The 22,461-nt window shown below is 46.9% G+C and overlaps 1 protein-coding gene across 3 annotated transcripts in view; it reads left to right on the forward strand.

The window, feature by feature from the left end:
* Positions 1 to 1,484: 1,484 nt before the first annotated feature.
* Positions 1,485 to 22,461, forward strand: part of Fan1 (FANCD2 and FANCI associated nuclease 1) — a 34,617-nt gene continuing 13,640 nt past the window's right edge. For 2 of the 3 annotated variants that reach the window (XM_028872841.2, XM_037198913.1), the window contains exons 1-8: positions 1,485 to 1,620; positions 1,802 to 3,249; positions 6,831 to 6,971; positions 9,653 to 9,854; positions 13,050 to 13,283; positions 17,248 to 17,379; positions 18,983 to 19,091; positions 19,943 to 20,062. In XM_028872841.2, coding sequence (XP_028728674.1) covers positions 2,043 to 3,249; positions 6,831 to 6,971; positions 9,653 to 9,854; positions 13,050 to 13,283; positions 17,248 to 17,379; positions 18,983 to 19,091; positions 19,943 to 20,062 — 2,145 coding nt within the window. In that variant the 5' untranslated portion in view covers positions 1,485 to 1,620; positions 1,802 to 2,042. The other variant, XM_037198910.1, reaches the window with a different exon arrangement.

The following is a 22,461-nucleotide window of genomic DNA, read 5'->3' on the forward strand; positions in this document are numbered from 1 at the left end:
CTGCCTCTCAAGTGCTGGGATTAAAGATGTGTATCACCACAGCCAGAAACTTTCCAAACCAGAGTTTTATTCAAAATAGAATTTATTGGTATATTCTTTACCTCTGAATAAATACTTTTGAGTAATGGTTTGGTCTCCCTACACCTTAAGATGTTAGTTTTAGTAGAGATTTGAGTATTATATGATCCTAGGAGTTTGTATTTGTTAGGATCCTGCCCTCACTCCTAGACATGGGCAACTCGGGGTCTTGTGTCTTGTGTCAACAACGGATGCTGGTGACTACGTACCCCTTAAAAAGCTGGACTCAGGCCAGGCCGGGCGGTGGTGGCACACGCCTTTAATCCCAGCACTCGGGAGGCAGAGGCAGGCGGATCTCTGTGAGTTCGAGGCCAGCCTGGTCTCCAAAGCGAGTTCCAAGAAAGGCACAAAGCTACACAGAGAAACCCTGTCTCAAAAAACCAAAAAAAAAAAAAAAAAAAAAAGCTGGACTCGGACCCCCACCCTCTCTGTTTCCTCTCTGCTCTTTCTCTGTATCCTGCTCTGCTCCCTCCCCCAGGCCTGGCTTGCCTCTCTTTCTTGCTCCCACGTTCCCTCCTAATAAAGCCCTAAAACTAGCACTGGGTTCTGTCATGACTGTGACCTTTCCATGCAGTAACCAGTGCCGCCACCAGCGCCATTTACCTATCAGTATTTTTATGGATTTTAAAAACTGAAACGATTTGCTATACTGGGCTCTTGTATGTGGCACATAGTTGGGAACTACATTTTAAGGCTAATCTGATTGGTTGTACCTTTTAATTATATGAACCAAAGACCATTTAATGTCATTATTGACCTAAATTTATTTGGTTTTGTACTTATTTTCTCTTTTTTCCCCTCTGCTCCTTTTTTCCCTGTCAAGTCAAATTAATTATAATATGTTTATTATGATCAGCATATCCTAGGTGTATCTCTTTGAATTAATTTTCAGTTGTGTTAGGAAAGCTAGGCCTAGTGGTGCACGCCTTTAATCTCAGCCCTTGGGAGGCGGAGGCAGGATGATCTCTGTGAGTTCAAGGCCAGCCTGGTCTACAGAGTGAGTTCCAGGACAGCCAGGGCTACACAGAGAAACCCTGTCTTGGAAAACACAAAACAAAAAGGAATTACAGTAGCGTCCCTAACTTACCACCCACAAAAGGTTAGCATTGTGCTACCCTAGTGTATGGCTCGTGAAGGACTTGAGGCTGTGCGGTCACGCGGCTGCTTTCACTTATTTTGCTATTGCTAACACACACACCACCCACTCACACACACACACACACACACACACACACACACACACACACACACACACACACCATACATCATATTTCATCTAGCAGGGAACAGCCTGCGAGGGGAGCATTGCTCCACCTTCCACCCTCCCGTTCTCAATCCGCCCTCCCTCAGCTCGATCGCTCTGGCCTCCACTTGCCGGGCCTGTGCAGACTCGGGGATCGGCTGGGAAAGCCTGCAGCGCGGGCTGCCGCTGCTGTGCCCTTTCGCGCACCGCTGGGCGGGTTCCGCTGCAGTGACTTCAGGAGGTTCTGAGAGAGCCAGCGTCCTCTTTTTAAGAAGAATGGTTCTAGAAAGGGCCTGGAAGTAAGTGCAGCTCGGTCCTTGTGAGGCAAGGGACACAGAGCCTGCGCGGAGCTGCAGGACAGCCCCGATCTGTTGTCAGGCTGAGGGTTCTCATTCCCGAAGGTGCCATTCCACGTTTCAGTTGTCTTCCAACCCCGTTGATGCGTAAAAATGTTTTTAACTCATGTATTTTATTTTGTAGGGAGAAGAAATTGAACGAATACCGACACCAAATGTTATGTCACTTTGCATTAGTTCAAGGCGGAAGTAAAAGTAAACTTTTGGGGTCATTCACCCGGGGTGACCACTGTCTTAACTGATGAGGTGATAGCAGACATCTTTTCTTAATTCAAGCCAAGGGAGTAAAAATAAAACATTGCGGTCCTTCACCTGAGATTACCCAAATTTCCTTCTTGGGTCACCCACTTTTTCTGATATTCGTGATGTCACCAGGGAAATCACCTGACCAAAAAAGACCCCGTAGAAGCTTATCTACCAGCAAAACTACAAAGAGCCAATCTCATTCGATTATTTCGTATTTTAACAATGTGCCACCTGCTAAACTTGCATGTTCAATTTGTCATAAAATGGTGCCTAGGTATGACCTAATTCAGCATCTTGCTGAGTCCTGTGCTAACAATGGTGATGTCGTTCAGGTTGAGCCTGTGCAGGCTGGTTTAACAAATCCAAAGGTGCCCAAGTCAAATTTACCCAGTATTGCTTTAGAAGACGTAACACCTCAGAAGTTGTCACCACCAAAGAGAAGTTTAACCCCTGTCCAATGTGGTTCAAAACTGGGCACACAACACCAGACCAGTCCCTACTTTAAAGATGCTTCGGTGTGCAGAATTCAAAACGAGCTGCAAAATCAGAATGTGGAAATTATGTCTCTGGGGAGTCTGTCGTCTAAATTGTCCAGAAAATACATAAAAGTTAAGAAATCCCTGGATAGGAAGGAGGGACTAGCCATTCATTGTCCACAGAGTTCTCCATCCACAGCTGGCACCAGCCTGGTTGATGTATGTTCAGAGACGGAGGACAAAGATGAGGTTTTGAACAGTTTTCAAAAGGAAAACACGTTTTCTTGTGCATCACTAAAGGAAGAGAATGCTTCAGAACACAAGGTAGAGAGCAGTAAAATCACGGAAGATGAAAGCCGGGAAGCTTCCCGCGGGGAGTCAGCCCTCACCCCTGCATCTTCAGCTCCTGCTCCCGCATTGTGTTCATTAGATTTAACTCTTGCGAATAACATGAAGTCTGCTCCAGGAGACAGTCTTGTAAAGCAAGAGGATGCCAGAGGGGTCGGTGCGGGGGTTGCTAAACAGCTCGAGGCATGCAGCAGTGAAGAGGTAGAAATGATTGTCGATGCCGAGGTTCAAACGCCAGTGTCTGGTCACGAGGTGGAATCAAACAGTCGCGTGGACGTTTCTACAGGGACTAACAGCCGAGAGACACCAAAGATTTACAGCCCCCTGAAGCAGGGATCCAGTTGTGAGGTTCCCAGGGAGACAGCTCAACCTCCCCTGAGCCACCCATACTACCTGAGGAGCTTCCTGGTGGTGCTGCAGGCCATCCTTGAGAATGAGGAGGACATGAAGCTCTTCGATGAACAGGAGAAGGGGATTATAACCAAGTTTTACCAGTTGTCAGGTATCTTCAGCCTGTTTGCTTTCCGACTTTTCTTCCTTACCTGACTTGTGTGTGACGTAAGAGTCCGTGGTGTAATGACCACCAGGAGTCACTGTGGGAATATCATGGGACTCGGACTCTTACAAGGTCTGTGTCCAGGATAGGCCCATTAAAAACAAGTTCCTGTGCCTGGTGATGTCTGCTGGGCAAGCAGGACTTCAATACGTTGGCAGTAACTTTCCTCTTACTATTTTTTCCCGTGATTTTTTTATTTATTTTTTATTTTTTTATTTTTTTTGAGACAAGGTTTCTCTGTGTAGCCCTGGATGTCCTGGAACTCGCTCTGCAGACCAGACTGGCCTTGAACTCAGAGATCTGCCTGCCTCTGCCTCCCAAGTGCTGGGGTTAAAGGTGTGCCAGGCTCATGCTGTCTTATTTCTTATCTGTCTGTTTTGATGATGGTAAAACGATGTCCAGTGTCCAGATTTAAAAACAAACAAACAAACAAAAAACCACAGCACTGGCACACAGAAATGTAACTATGCTTCTGTCCTGTGATCAATGTTACCACTGAGGATGTTTTCTGTTTCACATCCTGTGTCTTCAAGGACAGTAAAATCCCCAGGAGGGGGTGGTGATGGTAAGATAAATTAGGGTGTGGAAGAAACGGAAAAATGCAAGCTTAAGTTGGTGCATAAAAAGACGAGTTTGTTGCGTACATCCCCGGCAGCCAGTGGTGACTCCGTGCTGGTAGTCCAGGTTGGATGCAAAAGCCGTCCGTGTGGCTGTCACTGTTAGTCCCCAGCCATGACGTCTCTAGAGTTTAGGTAAGAAGAACTGCTTTGGTGGCCACGTTGTCTTCTAATGAACTGTGGTTATGCCGGGGCATTAAAATCAAAGAAAGCCGGGCGGTGGTGGCGCACGCCTTTAATCCCAGCACTCGGGAGGCAGAGGCAGGCGGATCTCTGTGAGTTCGAGGCCAGCCTGGGCTACAGAGTGAGTTTCAGGACAGGCTCCAAAGCTACACAGACAAACCCTTTCTTGAAAAACCAAAATAAATAAATAAATAAAATCAAAGAAAAAAAAAACCTGAACATTACTACAAAATCCACCCAGTAACACAATGGCGTTGCTTTTGAATATGTGACAATAGTTCTGTGGGCACAGTTGTGTCCACAGCTTCTGTCTGCGTGTGGTTCTCACTGGAGGATGGAAGTGATGACGTAATAGCATTCCTTGACTCCTCATCCAGAGTGGTCAGAATTCTCTGGTTAGGTTCTGACTGTTGGAATGTGACTTCCTGAGTAGTTGGTAGCTCTGCTTCTTCAAAACATAGAAGTAGGAACAGTTTGGGAGGGGGGTAGAGTGGTGCACGCCTTTAATCCCAGCACTCAGGAGGCAGAGGCAGATGGATGGATCTCTGTTCCAGGATAGCCAGGGCTGTACAGAGAAACCCTATCTCAAAAAGCCAAACCAAACCAACAAAGAAACAGGAACAGTTTGTCCAAGGCAAGTTCAACAGGTTCTTGTGTGTTGCTCTTTATGGAGAATCATATACAACATGTCTTTTTTTGCTTGTTGATTTATTCATTAAAATTTTTTCTTTCTGAGGGAGGGTCTCATGTAGCTCAGATACAGGCTCTCTCTGTATCCGAAGATGACTTTGATCCTCCTGCCTCCACCTCTGGAGTGCTGGGCTCACAGGTGTTTGGCATTCTGCCTGGCTGTGTACAATGTATCTTAGGTGAAAACAGCTGCCGCTAATTGTGTCTGTTTCCTTAAACGGAAAAAAATGTTTGAAATTTTAAGATATGTAATTATATCCTTTTACAGCTGGCAGGAATTTAAAGATAATCAAGGTAATAAGGAAACACTAAATAGGTTAATTAAGTAGGTTTGCATAAATCAAAACTAGACATTTCAGGGAGGAAATTCAGATTTTTTTTTTAAATCAAAAATAGAATAATGTATGTTGTCTTAGTTAAGGTTTCTATTGCTGTGATAAAACACCAGAAGCAAAAGGAACTTGGGGAAGAAAATTTGTTTCAGCTTACACTTCCACATCTCAAGTCTATCACTGAGGGAAGACAGGGCAGGAACCCAAATGGAATAGGAACCTGGAGGCAGGAACTGATGCAGAGGCCATCAAGGATTGCTGCTTATTGGCTTGTTCTTCATGACTTGCTCAGCCTGCTTCTCTCTCTCTCTCTCTCTCTCTCTCTCTCTCTCTCTCTCTCTCTCTCTTTCTCTTCCCCTCCTTCCCTCTCTCCCTTTCTTCTTTCCTTTCTTTCCTTTTTTCAGACAGGGTTTCTCCCTGTAGTTTCGGTGCCTGTCCTGGAACTCACTCTGTAGACCAGGCTGGCCTCGAACTCACAGAGGTCCATCTGGCTCTACCTCCCAAGTGCTGGGATTAAAGGTATGCACCACCACCGCCCGGCTCAGCCTGCTTTATTTTTTTAGCTTAGATGACTAGTTACATGTATCTTGTGGTTTATTAGTCAGGGTTCTTGAGAGTAACAGAAATAATAGGATATGTATGTAATATATATTATATAAGGAGTATGCTGGCTAATTTTACATCAACTTGATGAAAGCTAGAGGTATCTGAAAGGAAGGAACCTCAATTGAGAAAATTCCTCCATAAGATCTGGCCACTAGGCATTTTTCTTTCTTTTTTTTCTTTCTTTCTTTCTTTCTTTTAATGCAGAATGCCGTTTATTGAAGGAGGGAGGAGGTCTTGAATACAGGCTTACAGCACAATGGGAGAACCCTGGAGGGTTCGCTCAGATGTTTTAACAATCTTGTATCTAAGCTGTTAAAGCCCATTATGCAGGATACATAGACAAGGAACTTCCCTTAAGCATTCAGAGGGGTGAAACCCAGGAGGGAATTAGCATAGGGAGGATATCAAGGTCAAGGTCAGCAAGCAAGGCAACAGTTATCCAAAACGGGGGCCAGGACCCTACAGGTCCCCCTTTTACTATAAATGAGCTTCTGACTTAGGTTGCATGGGATGTCAGCAGGTCACCTTACCCGTCATGGAGATGCCTGCCCAGGCCACACAGGCACTCTGTCTTAGGTTGGTGAGCGCCCCCCACAGCCTGCTTTCTTAAAAGCACCCAGGACCACTGCTCAGGGGTGGCACTGCCCACAGAGCTGGGCCTTCCCACATCAGTCATCAATCATCAGTCAAGGAAACGCAGCCCAGGCTGGCCCACTGGCCCATATGGTGGGGGCATTCTCACAACTGAAGTTCCCTCCCCAAATGACTCCAGCTTGTATCAGATTGACATAAAACCAGCCAGCACATGTGTTAAACTACAAGCAGAGAACAGAACAGCTAGAATTCTGGGAAGGGCTTCTCTGAGGAGTAGAACTGTTGCATTAAAAAGTAGGGGAGCTTGATTTTAGAAGTTTTTAATATGGCCGTGTTCATTGACAAGGTAGAATTTTTAATGGCTTATAACATGAAATGACATCATTATACATAAGGTAAAAACGTGTATGTCTAATAATATATATTTTATCTAAAAGCAAATGAGATCTGTATTTTTTTAGAAGAAAGTTATAATTTTTTGCTGTTTTCCTGAACTTTATTGCAGCTAGTGGTCAGAAGTTGTATGTAAGGCTCTTTCAGCGTAAATTAACCTGGATCAAGATGGGTAAACTGGAGTACGAAGAGATTGCCTCAGACTTAACCCCCGTGGTTGAAGAATTAAAGGACACGGGCTTCCTTCAGACAGGTATGGTTGGAGGGAGGAACTGAGAGGAAAATGGAATTTAAGAATCGCTTTCTGTGGGATTTCTATGAGACAGCTAGTGTGGTGCCATCTCCCGAGCAGTGTCTGCTAAATAATGATTACTTTAAGAAAAAACCTTGAAGCTGTTAGTTTAGGGCAACAGGTTGTCATGTGACTTAAGACTGTCAGGTTCTTGGGCACAGCCGCTAGGGCGTGAAGGATGGACTGCCATTGCTTTTCTGGTGCATGCGTAGTCTCCCGGTCTGAGACGGGGTGAACCATAGAAGGGGACATTCCTCTTGAGCTCTTGTCTTCCAGAGAGAACCTGACTCATCCTGCTCAAATTCCTCATCTCTGACAAAATAGAGCCAGCTGGAATGAAATAAGTGTTCCTCTAAAAACATCTATCCCCACCATGCCCACACATGCCACCTCTGTCTGTTGATCGCCTGTAAAATTTAATTAGAGCTGTGTGAACGTTAGAGAATCCATCTTCTCTTGTGGATACCCTGGTTTGTCCTGTAAGTCCTGGATGGAAAGGGGCATAGGGAGAATGAGGATGTGCAGCCAAGTTCAGTGGACACTTTTGACAAAATAATCAATCACAGTAGATAGCTTTAGGGGGAAGAGTTTGTAGAGGGAACAGTAGTTAAAGATGGTGCTAGGATGTGGCTGGATGGGCTATAGGTGGAGCATGCTGGGTGAAGGGGTGGAGCATGCTGGGTGGAGGGGGTGGGGGGGGGGGGGGGGGGTGGAGCATGCGGGTGAAGGGTGGAGCATGCCGGTGAAGGGGTGGAGCATGCCGGGTGAAGGGGTGGAACATGCCGGGTGAAGGGGTGAAGCATGGCGGGTGAAGGGGTGGAGCATGCCGGGTGAAGGGGTGGAGCATGCCGGGTGAAGGGGTGGAGCATGCCGGGTGAAGGGGTGGAGCATGCCGGGTGAAGGGGTGGAACATGCCGGGTGAAGGGGTGAAGCATGGCGGGTGAAGGGGTGGAGCATGCGGGTGAAGGGTGGGCATGCCGGGTGAAGGGGTGGAGCATGCCGGGTGAAGGGGTGGAGCATGCCGGGTGAAGGGGTGGAGCATGCCGGGTGAAGGGGTGGAGCTTGCCGGGTGAAGGGGTGGAGGTACAAAGCAGCATCCTAGCTTGGGTGGTCAGCTCTGCTTTCCAGTCCCTGGTGGAAGCTGATCCTCGCTTCCTCCTGACTTGGAAGATCTGATGAAAATTCTATAGATTGACCTATTTGACAGAGGGGACTTACCTTTAAACCTTACCCAAACCAGAGCCCCGATGGCTCACCATGGACACTTCATGGCTGCTTCTCTGCGTCTTGCAGCCACACTGTAGTCCTCAGTGGTCTTTGTCATGGTGAATGCATTCTCCTTTCAGAAGCTTGCTTGGACTTAATGGCTCTTCTGCCTGGGCCAGTGCCCACCGTCCTACTGTACAAACCTGTCCCTCGTCACATTTGACTCTGCACGGTGCCCTCATGAGAGATCTGCCTGACTGTCCTGTGTAAAAAGCAGCCACCCTTCCCGCCAGGCTTTGTTGGCCTCACATAATTTTGTTTTTCATTTTTTAAAAAAAGGGTTTATTTTATTTCCTATAGCTCTGTGTCTGCGTGTGAGCGTGTGCTTGAGAGTACAGGTGTCCAAGCCAGAGGCATCTGGTCACCTGTAGCTGGAATTAGATGGGAACCAAATCCAGGTCTTCTGGGAGATCAGCAAGTGCTCTTCACTGCTGAGCCATCTGTCCAGCACCTAGCTCTGTTTTCTTCATACCACCCTTTCCTGCCTGGCATGAGTAATTACTGCGGTAGGAAATGAGCTCCCTTGGTCCTTGCTCAGTGCAGCGTCTCTAGGGTCTGAGAACTGCACACCCCGTAAATACGAACGGAGGAAGAAGACACTGCCTGAAACTGAGGGTCTTAAAGACACATGGCTGGGTTCGATTCAGGCCCAGTGCATTTGGCCTGGTGTGGGATCTGGGGTACACCAGAGCAGGATGCTGGAAGGCTGAGCCCATGTAAGGCTTTCCACTCTGAATCATGGAATAGAGGACTGTGTGGAGGAGAAACTGATGGTCACTTCACTCTGTGATCTGGTTTGGAGAGGACCCCTCACATGGCTACAGATGAGAGAGATGGAGGATGTATCCCGGTAATGTTTGTTCATAGTTTGCTGTCTAGAGCGGGTTATTTGATATTTGTGTAAGTCAGGGTTTATCTGTGTAGCCCTGGTTATCCTGGAACTCAACAACCACCTGGTTGTTGTCTGTAGTCTTCAATGGAAAGAGTTTGGTGAACTCTTGGGAAACCCCTGCTTGCATTTATTTATTTATTTACTTATTTGGAAAACTTATTACAGTTTCTCTAGGGAAATTTCATTTTCTTTTCTTTTTTTTTTTTTTTTTTTTTTTTTTTTTGGTTTTTTCAAGACAGGGTTTCTCTGTATAGCTTTGCGCCTTTCCTGGAGCTCACTTGGTAGCCCAGGCTGGCCTCGAACTCACAGAGATCCGCCTGGCTCTGCCTCCCGAGTGCTGGGATTAAAGGCGTGCGCCACCACCGCCCGGCTCTCATTTTATTTTCATCTAGCTAATTCTCTTCCTTGCCCAAGGAACTGATGTTAGGTGATAGTAAATTCCACAACACCAAGGTTAACTTTTGGTTGTTGTTAACTGTTTCAGAATCTGAGTTGGAGGAACTCTCTGATGTACTTGAACTCCTTTCTGCTCCTGAACTGAAAGCCCTGGCCAAAACCTTCCACGTGGTGAGCCCTGCTGGGCAGAAGCAGCAGCTGGTAGATGCCTTTCTCAAGCTGGCCAGACAGCGCTCAGTCTGCACTTGGGGCAAGACTCAGTCCGGAATCAGAGCAGTGATTTTGAAAAGGTCTGTGGCCATTGTCTCTGAAAACGTTTGCTGTATCGATAAGCATACTAACTGCGTGGTTTAGACTGCGTACCCTTTCAGACTGTGGCTGCTCATGACAGTTGCATTGCGATTGACCCCTGAAAGCCTTGACTATACCGTCCTCAGTGCTTTATTGGTGGTTTATCCAAAATTCTTGTTGTAAGACTGTTCTAATTTCTAGAAGCAAGAAAAATCAGTAGGCGGTAAAGCAAAGGCATAGAGCTTTGTATAGACCTTTGCTTGCATAGAGCTGTGCTTGCATAGAGCTTTGCTTGCATAGGCCTTTGCTCTCATAGACCTTTGCTTGCATAGGCCTTTGCTCTCACAGAGCTTTGCTTATATAGACCTTTGGTGCTTATTCATAATTTATTATCTAAGAACTGAAAATGGCTGTGACTACTGTTCTTTAGGGCAGCTTTAGGGCAACTGTCAGTCAGTCACACTTTTAATTTTCGAAGCTTGTTATTGGAGTATTGTGAGCCAGGCTTAATATGCATCTTTTTTTTTTTTTTTTCTTCTTTAAGTTTTCCCCAGTGCTTTGGATGGTTTCTCTAGTCTTTAGGAAGCACTTGAGCTATTCATTTAGGGAGGATCATAAAAACTTGTGGAGTTCTTTTACTCTGAAATCTATAAAATCAGAGTATATCTAATTTAGCCTGAGATGCAGTATTCTGGAGTAGTTGAGGATAAATGAGATGCTTGTTTATTTTGTATGTTACATATGTGTCTCTGCTTAAACAACTCCATTTTAATAAATTATGTCTGTAGAAGTTGACTACAGAAGTATGAAGTCCTAGGGCTTGGGTTGTAGCCCAGTGTTCAAGCACTTGCCTATGTGCAGGGTCCCAGGTTCAAATCCCCAGTACCAGAAAAAAAAAAGTGTATGTACCTACAAAAGTATGAAATCCTTATCCAGTTGGTATGTTAATTATTTTCAAAATACTATTTTTTGCCTGTTTTTATTTTTAAACTAGAAGAAACCTTATATGTCACGTTTTGTAAATAGATGTGCATTAAAATTACCAGCTTTCATTATCAACACTTAGATTCTGACCAGATGTCATAAGAGAAATTAAGTGAACAGTTTGCAACACCAGATTTGGAGTTGCATGAAGATAACGTTCTCTGGGCTGTCTTACTTGTACTGAAATCCTTGACGATGATCTGCCACACCTGTGGCCAGTGCCTGGCTCTGGGTCTCCATGAAGGGAACAAATTTGTGCTTTCTTAATCTAAGAGTCCCTGCATGGTCTTCTGCAGCCCAGAGGCTTGCTTTGCTGCGCTCTGCATGCCCGGGCATGCAGAGAGTAGACACAGGCAGATGGAGCTCCAACCCAGCTTAGGAGTGGGTGCTAGCCATTGTGGGTGAGCAGTTCCCATCAACTGTTGCTATGCTAGGGCCCCTTCCTGAACCTCAGGACTCTCAGAGTGGCACTGGTCTTTGCAGTGCCCCTGGAGATCAAGGACTGCTTTTCGTTGAGAAGCTTCTAGATGAGAAGGTGTGAAGTCTTCACTAGAGCCACTGACTCAACTGGGGGTGACTTTGCCCCTCAGGAGAATCAGGCACCATCTAGAGACAGTTTCAGGTTGTCACCACTGCGAGAGGGGGCAGTGTTAATGAAGCTGGATGTGCTGAGCATCCTGATAGAGAATGCACAGGAGAACCCCCAGCCCTCAAACAAGGAATTGCCCAGCCTGGAATACCACTGAAATACCAGTGGTAGCGAGGCCAAGGAACGCTGTTGCTGTAGCCCACAAGGGCCACATGGCCCTAGATTTAGTTCAGCCCTCCAAACTCGCCCTGCAGATGCCTCCAGTTGTCCTGGAATGGCAGTGTTTCCAGACAGCTTTGCAAACGGGAATAGCATAACACCTTGAGTGTATCTGCACCACCTGTCTCAACTGCTGCCTGCCCAGAGCTTCTGTTACTGATGGTTTAAGTACCTTATCTCATCTGCCTGCCTTCCTTCCTTCCTTCCTTCCTTCCTTCCTTCCTTCCTTCCTTCCTTCCTTCCTTCCTTCCTCCCCTCCCTCCCTCCCTCCCTCCCTCCCTTCCTTCTGCCCTTCCCTCCCTCCCTCCCTCCTACCCTTCCCTCCCTCCCTCCCTCCCTCCCTCCCTCTTTCTGTCCCTTCCATCCTTCCCTACCCCGCTCAATCTCTTTTGGGGAGCAATTCATCTTTAATTTTTAAAAAGCTTGTTATAGCGGCTGGCGAAACGGCTCAGCAGGCGAAAGAGCTTGCCCCCAAGAACCTAACCCTGATTCCCAGGACCCACATGGCAGAAGGAGAGAACCGACTTTGACAGTTGTTCTCTGACTGCTATACATAGTCGGCATGTGTGTGTGTGTCTGCACATGTATGTGCACACACACACAAATAGAGAAAGGCATGTCATCATTTTAAAAAGCAGGCCGATGGTAGAGGCTGCTTGGGCAGCTTGAGGTCTTAGAATCCTCTGACTGGAGCTTGGTGTTAGAGTAACAGAAAGCAGTGAGGATGACCGAGCACAGCAAAGCAGGGTGTCTGTGTTGTTGTCTGTGGTGCTGAGACCAGTACCAGGGGTCCCCGGTCTGCAGGTGACCATTCAGATCAATAACTGAGAATCGCCGGAGCCGGGTCGGGGTGGCGCACGCCTTTGATCCCAGCACTCACTCAGGAGGCAGAAGCAGGTGAATCTCTGTGCGTCCAAGGCCATCCTGGTCTACAGAGTGAGTTCCAGGACAGCCAAGGCTATACAGAAAAACTCTTGTCTCAGGAAAGAAAAAAAAAGAAAGAAAGAAAAAAGCCAAATAAAAAAGAAGAGAGAGGGAGATTTGCTAATATCAAAGAGGTAATACATTCTAATACATTCTTTTATGAGTTTCCCTGGTGTTTTGAGTGTTCACAGCCATGGTACACCCTGTATAGTCGGTGGCTGGGGAGGAAGCACCATTACTGAGTAAGAACCATAAGAAACCACTTTGAGATAAAAATTCAATCGTTTTCCTCCGTGTCCCAAGTGAGGCTCTGACCTCCAGAAAGGCCCTCAATTGTCCTGCAGCAGGGGGTGACCCATTTGCTGCCTGTTTAGAACAATGACTGCCAGTTGTCTTTATTTTAGCTGAGAATCATTTGTAAAATCTGTGTCCAAATGTGTAAAAGCTAGAGAGGTGATTCTGTATTGTTTTATTTTAGAGCTAAAGACTTGGCTGGACGGTCCCTGCGAGTCTGTAAAGGCCCCAGGGCTGTGTTTTCCCGGGTCTTGCTGCTGTTTTCCTTGACTGATTCCATGGAAGATGAAGAAGCTGCTTGTGGGGGTCAAGGTCAGCTTTCTACCGTGCTGTTGGTCAACCTGGGCCGAATGGAATTTCCTCAGTATACTGTCAGCCGGAAGACCCAGATCTTCAGGGACAGAGAGGACCTCATCAGGTGAGGTCACACTGAGTCACTACGATATCTGTGTGCATTTTAAATTTTAATAAGAGGTCTTGCTATTTTTTTTTTTTTTTTTTTTGCCAGCTGATGTGGAAACACGAAGTGCGTGCCATGGTCATTTTTAAGTTTTCGGGGCTTATCATCCCATGCCTTCCTCATGTGCCTTCTCCGTCTACAGGAGAATGCAGACATGCACTTAGACCAAGGCTGCCAAGTCAGTGAGTTTTTGAGTTAAAGCTACAAAAGTTTTCACTGGGTTCTGTTCCTGAGTAGCTGGGGCAGGAAACACTTTCGAGACACAGACATTTTGACAACCTGCCTTGAGGATGTGTTGGGGATGAATAAGGCAGAACGAGTTTTCCCAGTCACAGCGTTCAGACCAGACTGATAAGAGCTTATGCGGGTGTGTTAGGATCACATACATGCTGAGTTAGAACTTGGGAGTTTACACAGCTCGTCGTGGAATTTATGAACATTGGCTTGATCACCGGTGGGCTTTGACTGAAAAATGGCATCGGTCTTAAAGAAAGAAAGAAATACCTAGTTTTTGTTTGTTTGTTTTTTGAGACAAAGTTTCTCCGTGTAGTTTTGGAACCTGTCCTGGATCTTGCTCTGTAGAACAGGCTGGTCTCGAACTCACAGAGATCTCCTCCTGGCTCTGCCTCCCGAGTGTTGGGATTAAAGGCATGGGCCACCACCGCCCGGCTGATTTAATTCTTATAACTCAAATTTAACCAATACTGACTCAGACCTTGGCTTTAGGGAGCATTAAGTAGTGTTGAGAACACTCCTTTTCTAACTGGAGTCATTGGAACTATTGAATCAAATCAGCGTCGAGGTAAACCAACCTTAGCGTCTTTTGCCTCTGCTGCAGGAAGCTTCTGCCTTGCTTGTGTTCATTTGGAATGAGTCTCTAGCCAGATTTTCTTTGGTCCTGAGAACTTACCCTGTTTCTAGGTGTCTCCTGCCTCTCGTGGGTTTTATTCTTTGTGGCTTTATACTTTTCTTTGGTGAGCCTGCCGACCCTGAAGCCACGCTTCAGCCTCACTGTGCTCAGGACTGTGAAGTTACTGTCACAGTTACCTCATCTGTGACAAGGGAGAGCGATGGTTTATTCTTACCGATGGATGTGAGCTCGTGGGAAGTGCTTAGAGTCTGGCCTTCGTGTAGTGCCTCGCGCAGCTAGTTATTGCTGTGAATGTCGTCACGGCCCTCATCGGACAGGGATCGCCTTTCAGTTTTGTGGTTGACGAAACCACGGGTGGCAAGCTCGTACCTATGCTCTAATGAAGTCATTAAATCCCACTGGTTATGAATGAAATTGGGACTAGTTGACCTCGGAAAGTGCCAGATTATACGAACCCTGTAACATGACAGCTGACCTGACAGCCCTTTGCCCACTTCTGCACTTGAGATCGGTGATCCTCAGTTATTCGGTAAAGCTGTGTTGAGTGCTCGACATAGCAGCGGAGTTACAGCAGTGAAGGAGGTAAGGCTGCTGACTCCGTGGGTACCGTTCACAGGGGAGACAAGAAGCAGGGACATTACAGGACGAGCTGCAGGGACCAGAGGTTGCTTGACCTCAGAGCGATGCGCTGCAGCCTGGGTCTTCCCAGTATTGGGAAGCCGCTGAAGGGGGGATTCCATGTTTTTAGCCAGAGCAGCCTTACGGAGCACAAGTCAGAGGTGAGCAGGAGAGCTGAAGAAGGCCAGTTTGACTTTGGTGGTGGTCTAGGTGAAGGATGAGGTCGTTCGTGACATACTGACTGGGCAGTGGACACAGGTCAGTATATCAAAAACAGTTTGGAAGCAGAGACGACTTGATCATGAGTGGATGAAGGAGGGGAGGGGAGAGAGAGCATGGAGGGAGGAGGCTGGGCATGGGGAGGAGAGTACTGTTTGAGGTCAGTGTGTCTACTGCTGTTGAGAAAAGGTTGGGGAAGCAAGGACTGTGGCTTCCGGACAGATGAGGGATGGGCACTGCCCACGTGAGTCCAGATGGTGACGAGGACTAGCCGGGTGGCAGCTGAGGGAGATGGGGGGGGGGCTTGGTTCCGGTGGGAGTTGGACCAGCTGTGATGCTGAATGTGTGATGCTGCCCCTGCTCTGGTGATGCCTTGAGGTGGGGAGGAGGGTACCACCTGCCTGCTCTAACCTCCAGACGTTTTTTCTTTTTCTTCTGAGGAGGGTCTTGTGTAGCCTAGGCTGCCCCTGAGCTTGCTATGAACCCAAGGATGACCTTGGAGTTCTGAATCTCTTGTTTTGATTTGTGCCAACACAACTGGCTTATGCAGTGCTGGGGATCAAACCTAGGACTTTGTGTGTAGCAGGCGAGTGCTCTGTCACTGAGCTACAGTAGTCTCTGACCATGTCTTTCTGTTTCCTTAATTCACCTTGGATTGCCTAGTAGCACATCATAAATAATTGTGTCTGTGGTAGCAGTTCTCAACCTGTGGGTCGTGATCATTGGAAAACACATATTTCTAATGGTCTTAGGAACCCCCAACAGTAAATTTATTTTCATTGCTACTTTATAGCTAATTTTGCTATGGAGTGCTGTCTGAGTTCCTAAAACTATTGGAAAACACATATTATAAAACATGAATGTGTTTTCCGATGGTCACGACCCGAAACCCACAGGTTAAGGACCACTGGTCTTTGGGTTTGTGTGCAAACTTGACCCCTGGAGGCAGGCTGTTTTCTTGTTAATGTTAGTGTATTACATGTTTTTCTTCTCCAAAATACAATGAATATGCTCTCATAGTATTTTCGAGTCTGTTAGTCACATGTCATTGATTTTCATATCTAAGGAAGTAATGAAAAGTCATATTTCTTCCACTAAATTGTTCATAAAATTTCACCATCTCTGTCTCCCCTGAGTGTTCCCAGTTACTTTGGAAATACCCTGTCATCCTTTTGGCTTGTGCAGTGCCCCAATGCACTTCTGACTGTATGGCTTACTGTGTCAAAGTGACATCTTGCTACAGCTCCGAAGTCAGTTACAGATTTACTTGGTGCCTCTCAAATTAGTAAATGAGTGAATACCAGAACCCAGCTTTGGGATCTTACAGTATAAATGCTTCTGTCTTCCTAGTAGGGCAGCCGAAATCAGTCACGGCCATTCTGAGCAGTGCGGGAGAGCTATACTAAATTATTACTTAAATGCAACTTAAATATACCTCACTTTTTTGTGGTTTTGATTTTTTTTTCCACTTTTGAAGCAGAGTATAGCAGAATCTTAAAAGTTTTTATTAATAAAATCAATCCTGAGGCCAATTATTGGGGTGAATGCTGGAAGATCAGAGAAGCAGAACAAGCCACAGCTACCTCACCTTGCCAGTTCCTTAGCTGATCCTGTTTCCTCAGACTGGAAGCTTCTGAGTCCTCATCTGAATGTGTCTCAGCTGAACTGTGCTGCTGCAAAGCCTAAAAGCTTAACCAGCCAAATGCTTCTAGTTTCTGGTCCTCACGCCTTATATAGCTTTCTGCTTTCTGCCTTACTCCCTGGGACTAAAGGCTCACTTTCTGGGATTAAAGGCGTGAGTCACCATGCCTGGCTCTTTCCAATGTGGTCTTGAACTCACAGAGATCCAGAGGGATCTCTGCCTCTGGAATGCTAGGATTAAAGGCGTGTGCTACCACTGCCTATCCTCTATGTTTAACATTGTGGCTGTTCTCTTCTCTGACCCCAGATAAGTTTATTAGCATGCCCAATATTTTGGGGAACACAATACCACCACAGCAGGGTCTCAGCGGGTAGCCTCAGGTAGCCTGGAACTCTCTTTGTAGACCTGGAACTTAAAGAGCCACACATCCTCTGCTCTGCATCCCAGTGCTGGGATTGAAGGCAAGCACCACCGTGTCCTGCGCATCTCTCACATTCTCATGAATGTGGCCAGGATGTGGGAATTGCCATGGAAGGACTCCTTGACTTAGACCCACGTGCGTTTTTCCCTAGATATGCAGCGGCCGCACACATGCTGAGTGACCTTTCCGCTGCCATGGCCAATGGGAACTGGGAAGAAGCTAAGGAGCTTTCCCAGAGTGCAAAAAGAGACTGGGACCAACTGAAGAGCCACCCTTCGCTGAGGTGAGTGCTATGTGTTTTCTTCATTTTGTCTTCCAATGTTGGGGGTGGAACCCATGGCTTGAGCTCTGCGCTCAGAGGACGTTGGAGAGAGTCGAAGGTACTGGGCGGAGGCTGTGAGGAAGACATATTGTATATATGCATGAGGTAGTCAGTAAACTAGAAATATTAAAAGCAAGAACAAAAAGCAAGGTGGAGACGGGTTGAGGGAGATACCCAGTGCCAACTTCTGGCCTCCTTGTATACAGGTACCTGCACACACTTTCACACAGACACGTACACTTCCCTGCACTGGCTGGTCTTCTTCCAGCTAGAGTCATCTGAAGAAGAGAACCTCAACTAAGAAAATTCCTCTATCAGATCGGGCTGGAGGCAAGCCTGTAGGGCATTTTCTTAATTAGTGATTGATGGGGGAGGGCCCAGCCCATCACGGGTGGTGCTATCCCTGGGCTGGTGGTCCTGGGTTCTATAAGAAAGCGGCTGGACAAGCCAGTAAGCAGCAGCCCTCGATGGCCTCTGCATCAGCTCCTGCCTCCAGGTTTCTTTCTGCCCTGTTTGAGTTCCTGTCCTGACTTCCTTCAGTGATGAACAGTGGTGTGGAAACAAACCAAATAAAGCCTGTCATCCCCAAGTTGCTTTTGGTCATGATGTTTCATCACAGCAACAGTAAACCTAACTGAGACACTGCCCAGAATAAAAACAAAAACTGAAGTGAGTGATATTTAAAGAGGTAGATTGTTCAACTTGATTACAGTGTTGGCATGTATTGGAGTATCATGTCACACTCCGCTAATTATACAGTTTTTGTGTGTCTCTATGTCAGTCACAAAATGAACTTAATTTTAAATAGTTGGTTCAGTATATGCAGAAAGGTAAATAGTAGAATGTATTTTTAAGTAATGTTTGAAGAAGGTTAAACCCAGATCTGAGGAAGTTTGAAGGCTTGTCCATGTTTGTGGGTGAGGCTTACATGCTGACCTCAGTTTAAAATCTCATTAGCTATTCTCATCTCACCCCAGAGTGTCCTGGGGCAGGGGCTTGGCTGTGATGATATGTTTGTGGTGCAGAAAGTTGTGCATGCAGCTCAAAGTATTGGAGTATATTGTTTTAGAGGTCAGAATTCCACGCTCTGTCCCTTCTGACAGTTCTCTTATGAGTTATAGAGAATTCAACGTTCTGTCCCTTCTTACAGTTCTCTTATGGGTTATAGAGAATTCAACGCTCTGTCCCTTCTTACCGTTCTCTATAAGTTATAGAGAATTCAACGCTCTGTCCCTTCTTACAGTTCTCTGTAAGTTATAGAGAATTCAACGCTCTGTCCCTTCTTACAGTTCTCTGTAAGTTATAGAGAATTCCACGCTCTGTCCCTTCTTACAGTTCTTATGAGTTATAGAGAATTCAACGCTCTGTCCCTTCTTACCGTTCTCTTATGAGTTATAGAGAATTCAACGCTCTGTCCCTTCTTACAGTTCTCTTATGAGTTATAGAGAATTCAACGCTCTGTCCCTTCTTACAGTTCTCTATAAGTTATAGAGAATTCAACGCTCTGTCCCTTCTTACAGTTCTCTGTAAGTCATTCAGCGGCGGACTTGCATTGTCGTTTCAGGTACCACGAGGCCTTGCCCCTCTTCCTGCGCTGCTTTACTGTGGGGTGGATTTACACGCGGATTTTCTCCCGGGCTGTTGAAGTGTTGGAGAGACTTCGGCTGTATGAGGTTAGCGCACCCTCCTCCACCCTTCACTGACAGGCCTGTGATTCCCATGCCAGTGAAGACCTCTTGGGCTCAGCAGGAAGAACCTGAGGAAAGCTTGTTTACTACAGGCAGCCTGCTGTCCTGTCTCTCTCTGGTAGAGAGAAGATAGCCGTCGCCAGCAGCCGTTCGGTTTGCTTGTGACTTGATGAGTGTGCGTACTGGGAAGGCTTGATGGCCGTGAACAGAGCCTGGTAGGTAGGAGCCCAGAGCTCAGTCAGCCTTACCTGGGCCTCAGAACTTGGTGTAAGGCTCTGTAAGTTACCCTAGGTCTTGTGGGTAAAAAGCTCACACCAGCCGGGTGGTGGTGGCACACGCCTTTAATCCCAGCACTCGGGAGGCAGAGCCAGGCGGATCTCTGTGAGTTCGAGGCCAGCCTGGGCTACCAAGTGAGCTCCAGGAAAGGCGCAAAGCTACACAGAGAAACCCTGTCTCGGAAAACCAAAAAAAAAAAAAAAAAAAAAAGCTCACACTCCCTTGTCTTCTGTCACAGATTGTCTGGAGATAGTTTATAGTCACAAATTGACAATTTGGTCACATCCTTAGATTAAGATTAAGAAATTGCCATAGTTCCCTTTTATTGTGGCGTTTCTGTCTTGATAAATGATATTTTACAAAGAGGAAATGGCAAGCTGGGTCTTTGACTTGGGTCTCTTGAATTCCAGGAAGTGCTCATGCAGGGGAACGTCTCAAACTCCTGCCTGTCAGTCCTTGGTCTTCGTGTGAACAGACCATACCAGCCCTGTTGACTTCTGACTATAATTGGAGCCCATGCTTGTAGCATTTAACAGCCTTTCTTTTTATTGCTGCCCTAGGAAGCCGTTGAGGAACTGGAAAGCCTCCTGTCTCAGAAAGTCTACTGTCCTGACAGCAGAGGGCGCTGGTGGGATCGCCTGGCTCTTAACCTGCACCAGCACCTGAAGCGTCTGGAAGCGGTGAGCGGTGAGCGGCAGCGTGCCCAGGCTGTTTGTTTGACTTGGAAGCGGTTTTTTTTATAGCAAGCTCTAACTAAGTACTTCAGCACTGGGAATGGAGCTGAGCGCCTCACGAGTACTTAAATAAGCACCCAGCCCCTGAGCTGCCGCAGCCTAGGAAAGCACTTTCTTTAGTTAACTTATTTATTTTTCTTATTTACTGGTGGGGGCTGAGTCTCACTGTGTAGCTCTGGCTGTCCTGGAACCCACCATCTAGACCAGGCTGGCCTGGAGCACACAGAGATCCACCTGTCTCTGCTTCCCAAGTGCTGATATTAAAGGCGTGCATCACCGTGCCTGGCCATTTATTTTTATTTTAATTAAAATATCATTTTATCACTTCCTCCTTTCCTTTTCCTCCCTCTCATTAATCTATGGTTCTGAGAAAATAGTAAAAGTATGATTTTTTTAAAATTAATATTGATGTATTTTTATATAATACATGGAAAAGTTCTATAGATAAAACAAAAATTTTTAAATATTTAATTTTTATCAAAACGTTAGAAACCACCAATGCAACAAATGTGACGTCGAAATAAAAACTTAATAAATGAAAAGAAATTCTAAATATAATTAGCAGATACTTTTCCTTTTAATATTCTTTGGTTGAGTTCTTCCAACCCCACTCCCCACCCTGAAATAGCAGGGGTGATTCTAACACTAGCATTAAGTAAAAGCAGGCGCTGTCTATTTGCTCTGGCTGGGAGGGGAAAGGGGCTGACAGTGGCCTCCATGAAGTGGAAATACGGAGAAGGGGGATCAGATGTGTTTCAGCTCTTGCAGGTTCATATTCATTTTCTCCCTGCCTGCCTCTCCCCTCCCTCCCTCCGTCCCCCCCCCCCCCCCCCCCCCCCCCCCCCCCGCGCACTACCCCCTCCCCTCTCATCCTGACCCCAGGGTTTGTGGCTGGAATTGGTGATTTTATTTACTTGTCACTCATTGCTTCTGGAAACAAAGGCTGATGGGAGACATTCTCTTCCTAATTTCACTGCAGGTGCTGGGAGAGTGTCTCTGTGCCTCTACAGGGCATTTGGCCCCACCTCTGGAACAGGCCACCTTCTCAGGCAGACCCCAGGGATCTTGGGGACTTAAAATAGACCGATTCTGTCACTGATGTGGCTGGGCAGGGTGGGGCCTTTGAGGCCACCGCCTCTGAGCCAGGCTGGTAACAGTGACTCTTTGTGTGGCTGCCTGCGGCTTGGTCTCCATTCCAGCCCTGTGTTTGAACTGAATGGAGGGGACTGTGTCTCAGGGAGGGTTTGTTTTTCCAGTGCTACATTAAGTGAATCGGGGGAGAGAGGGGTGGAAAAAATTGCCCACGGAATGTGAGAGTATGAGGTAGTATTTTTACTGCTTTTTGCTCAAACAGTGCCTTGTTACCTCAGGTGCCCGTGAAAAGGCCAGCAGAAGCTGTTTTCTGCCCTGGAGGTGGGCAGCGTGGTTGCAGGCCGAGAACCCCCTTTGGAAGGGAGAGCGCATGCGTCTGTGCTACCTCTGCCTTTCACTGCATGAATGTTATGGATTCCCCCCAACCCCCCCTTGTTCACAGTTCTCGGAACACTTGCCTGTGGTCACGGTGGCAGACAGATCGCTCAACTTAGTTTTCAGTGACGCTAAGGAAGTTGAGTTCTTTTTACCCTTCCCCAATGACCCGCTGCCATACACACCGCGCTTGTTACCCTGTCCCCTCACCTCCTGTCTACAGGACACAAGCCGCCAGTAGCAAGTGCCAGCCCCTGGGGAGAGATGGGGCCACCCTGGCCATCCTTTCCTATGCCCGGTCTCTGTTGCCTGGTGTCCCTGCAGGGGCAGAGAGAGCTGCAGTGTCCGGCACCCTTCCTGACTCCTTCAGACCCACTTAGCTCCTCAAGGCTTGAGCTTTCATCCATTCCTATTCTTTTAAAAAGTTTTTCTTTAAATTGTTAAAGTATAGTGTGTGTGTGTGTGTGTGTGTGTGTGTGTGTGTGTGTGTGTGTGTGTGTGTATGTGTGTATGTGAGTGCCGCAGCATGCATATGGAGGTCAGGGAGAAAACCTCAGGCTCACTACAGCCCTTGAGCTCAGGGGATTCTCCTGTGTCCCCTCCCATCTTGGAGGGAGGGCGATGCTAGGATGACAGATGAATGGTTGCTGCTGTGCCCTGCTTTCCAGGGGTTCTGAGGAGGTGAACTCAAGGCCTCACACTTGTGCAGCGGGTGTTTACCCTTGGCGCCATCTCTCCAGCCCCTCCTGATCGATGCGAACGAAGTCTGACTCTTTCTAACCTTTCCCCAGCGATCTCCCTGGCCACCCTCAGAGCCCAGTGTCCTGGCTTGTTTGACTTGGTGGTTGCTTCCAAGTTCCATCGTATTCCAGCGTGTC

Source organism: Peromyscus leucopus, chromosome 1, assembly GCF_004664715.2.
Source record: "Peromyscus leucopus breed LL Stock chromosome 1, UCI_PerLeu_2.1, whole genome shotgun sequence".
NCBI lineage: Eukaryota > Metazoa > Chordata > Mammalia > Rodentia > Cricetidae > Peromyscus > Peromyscus leucopus.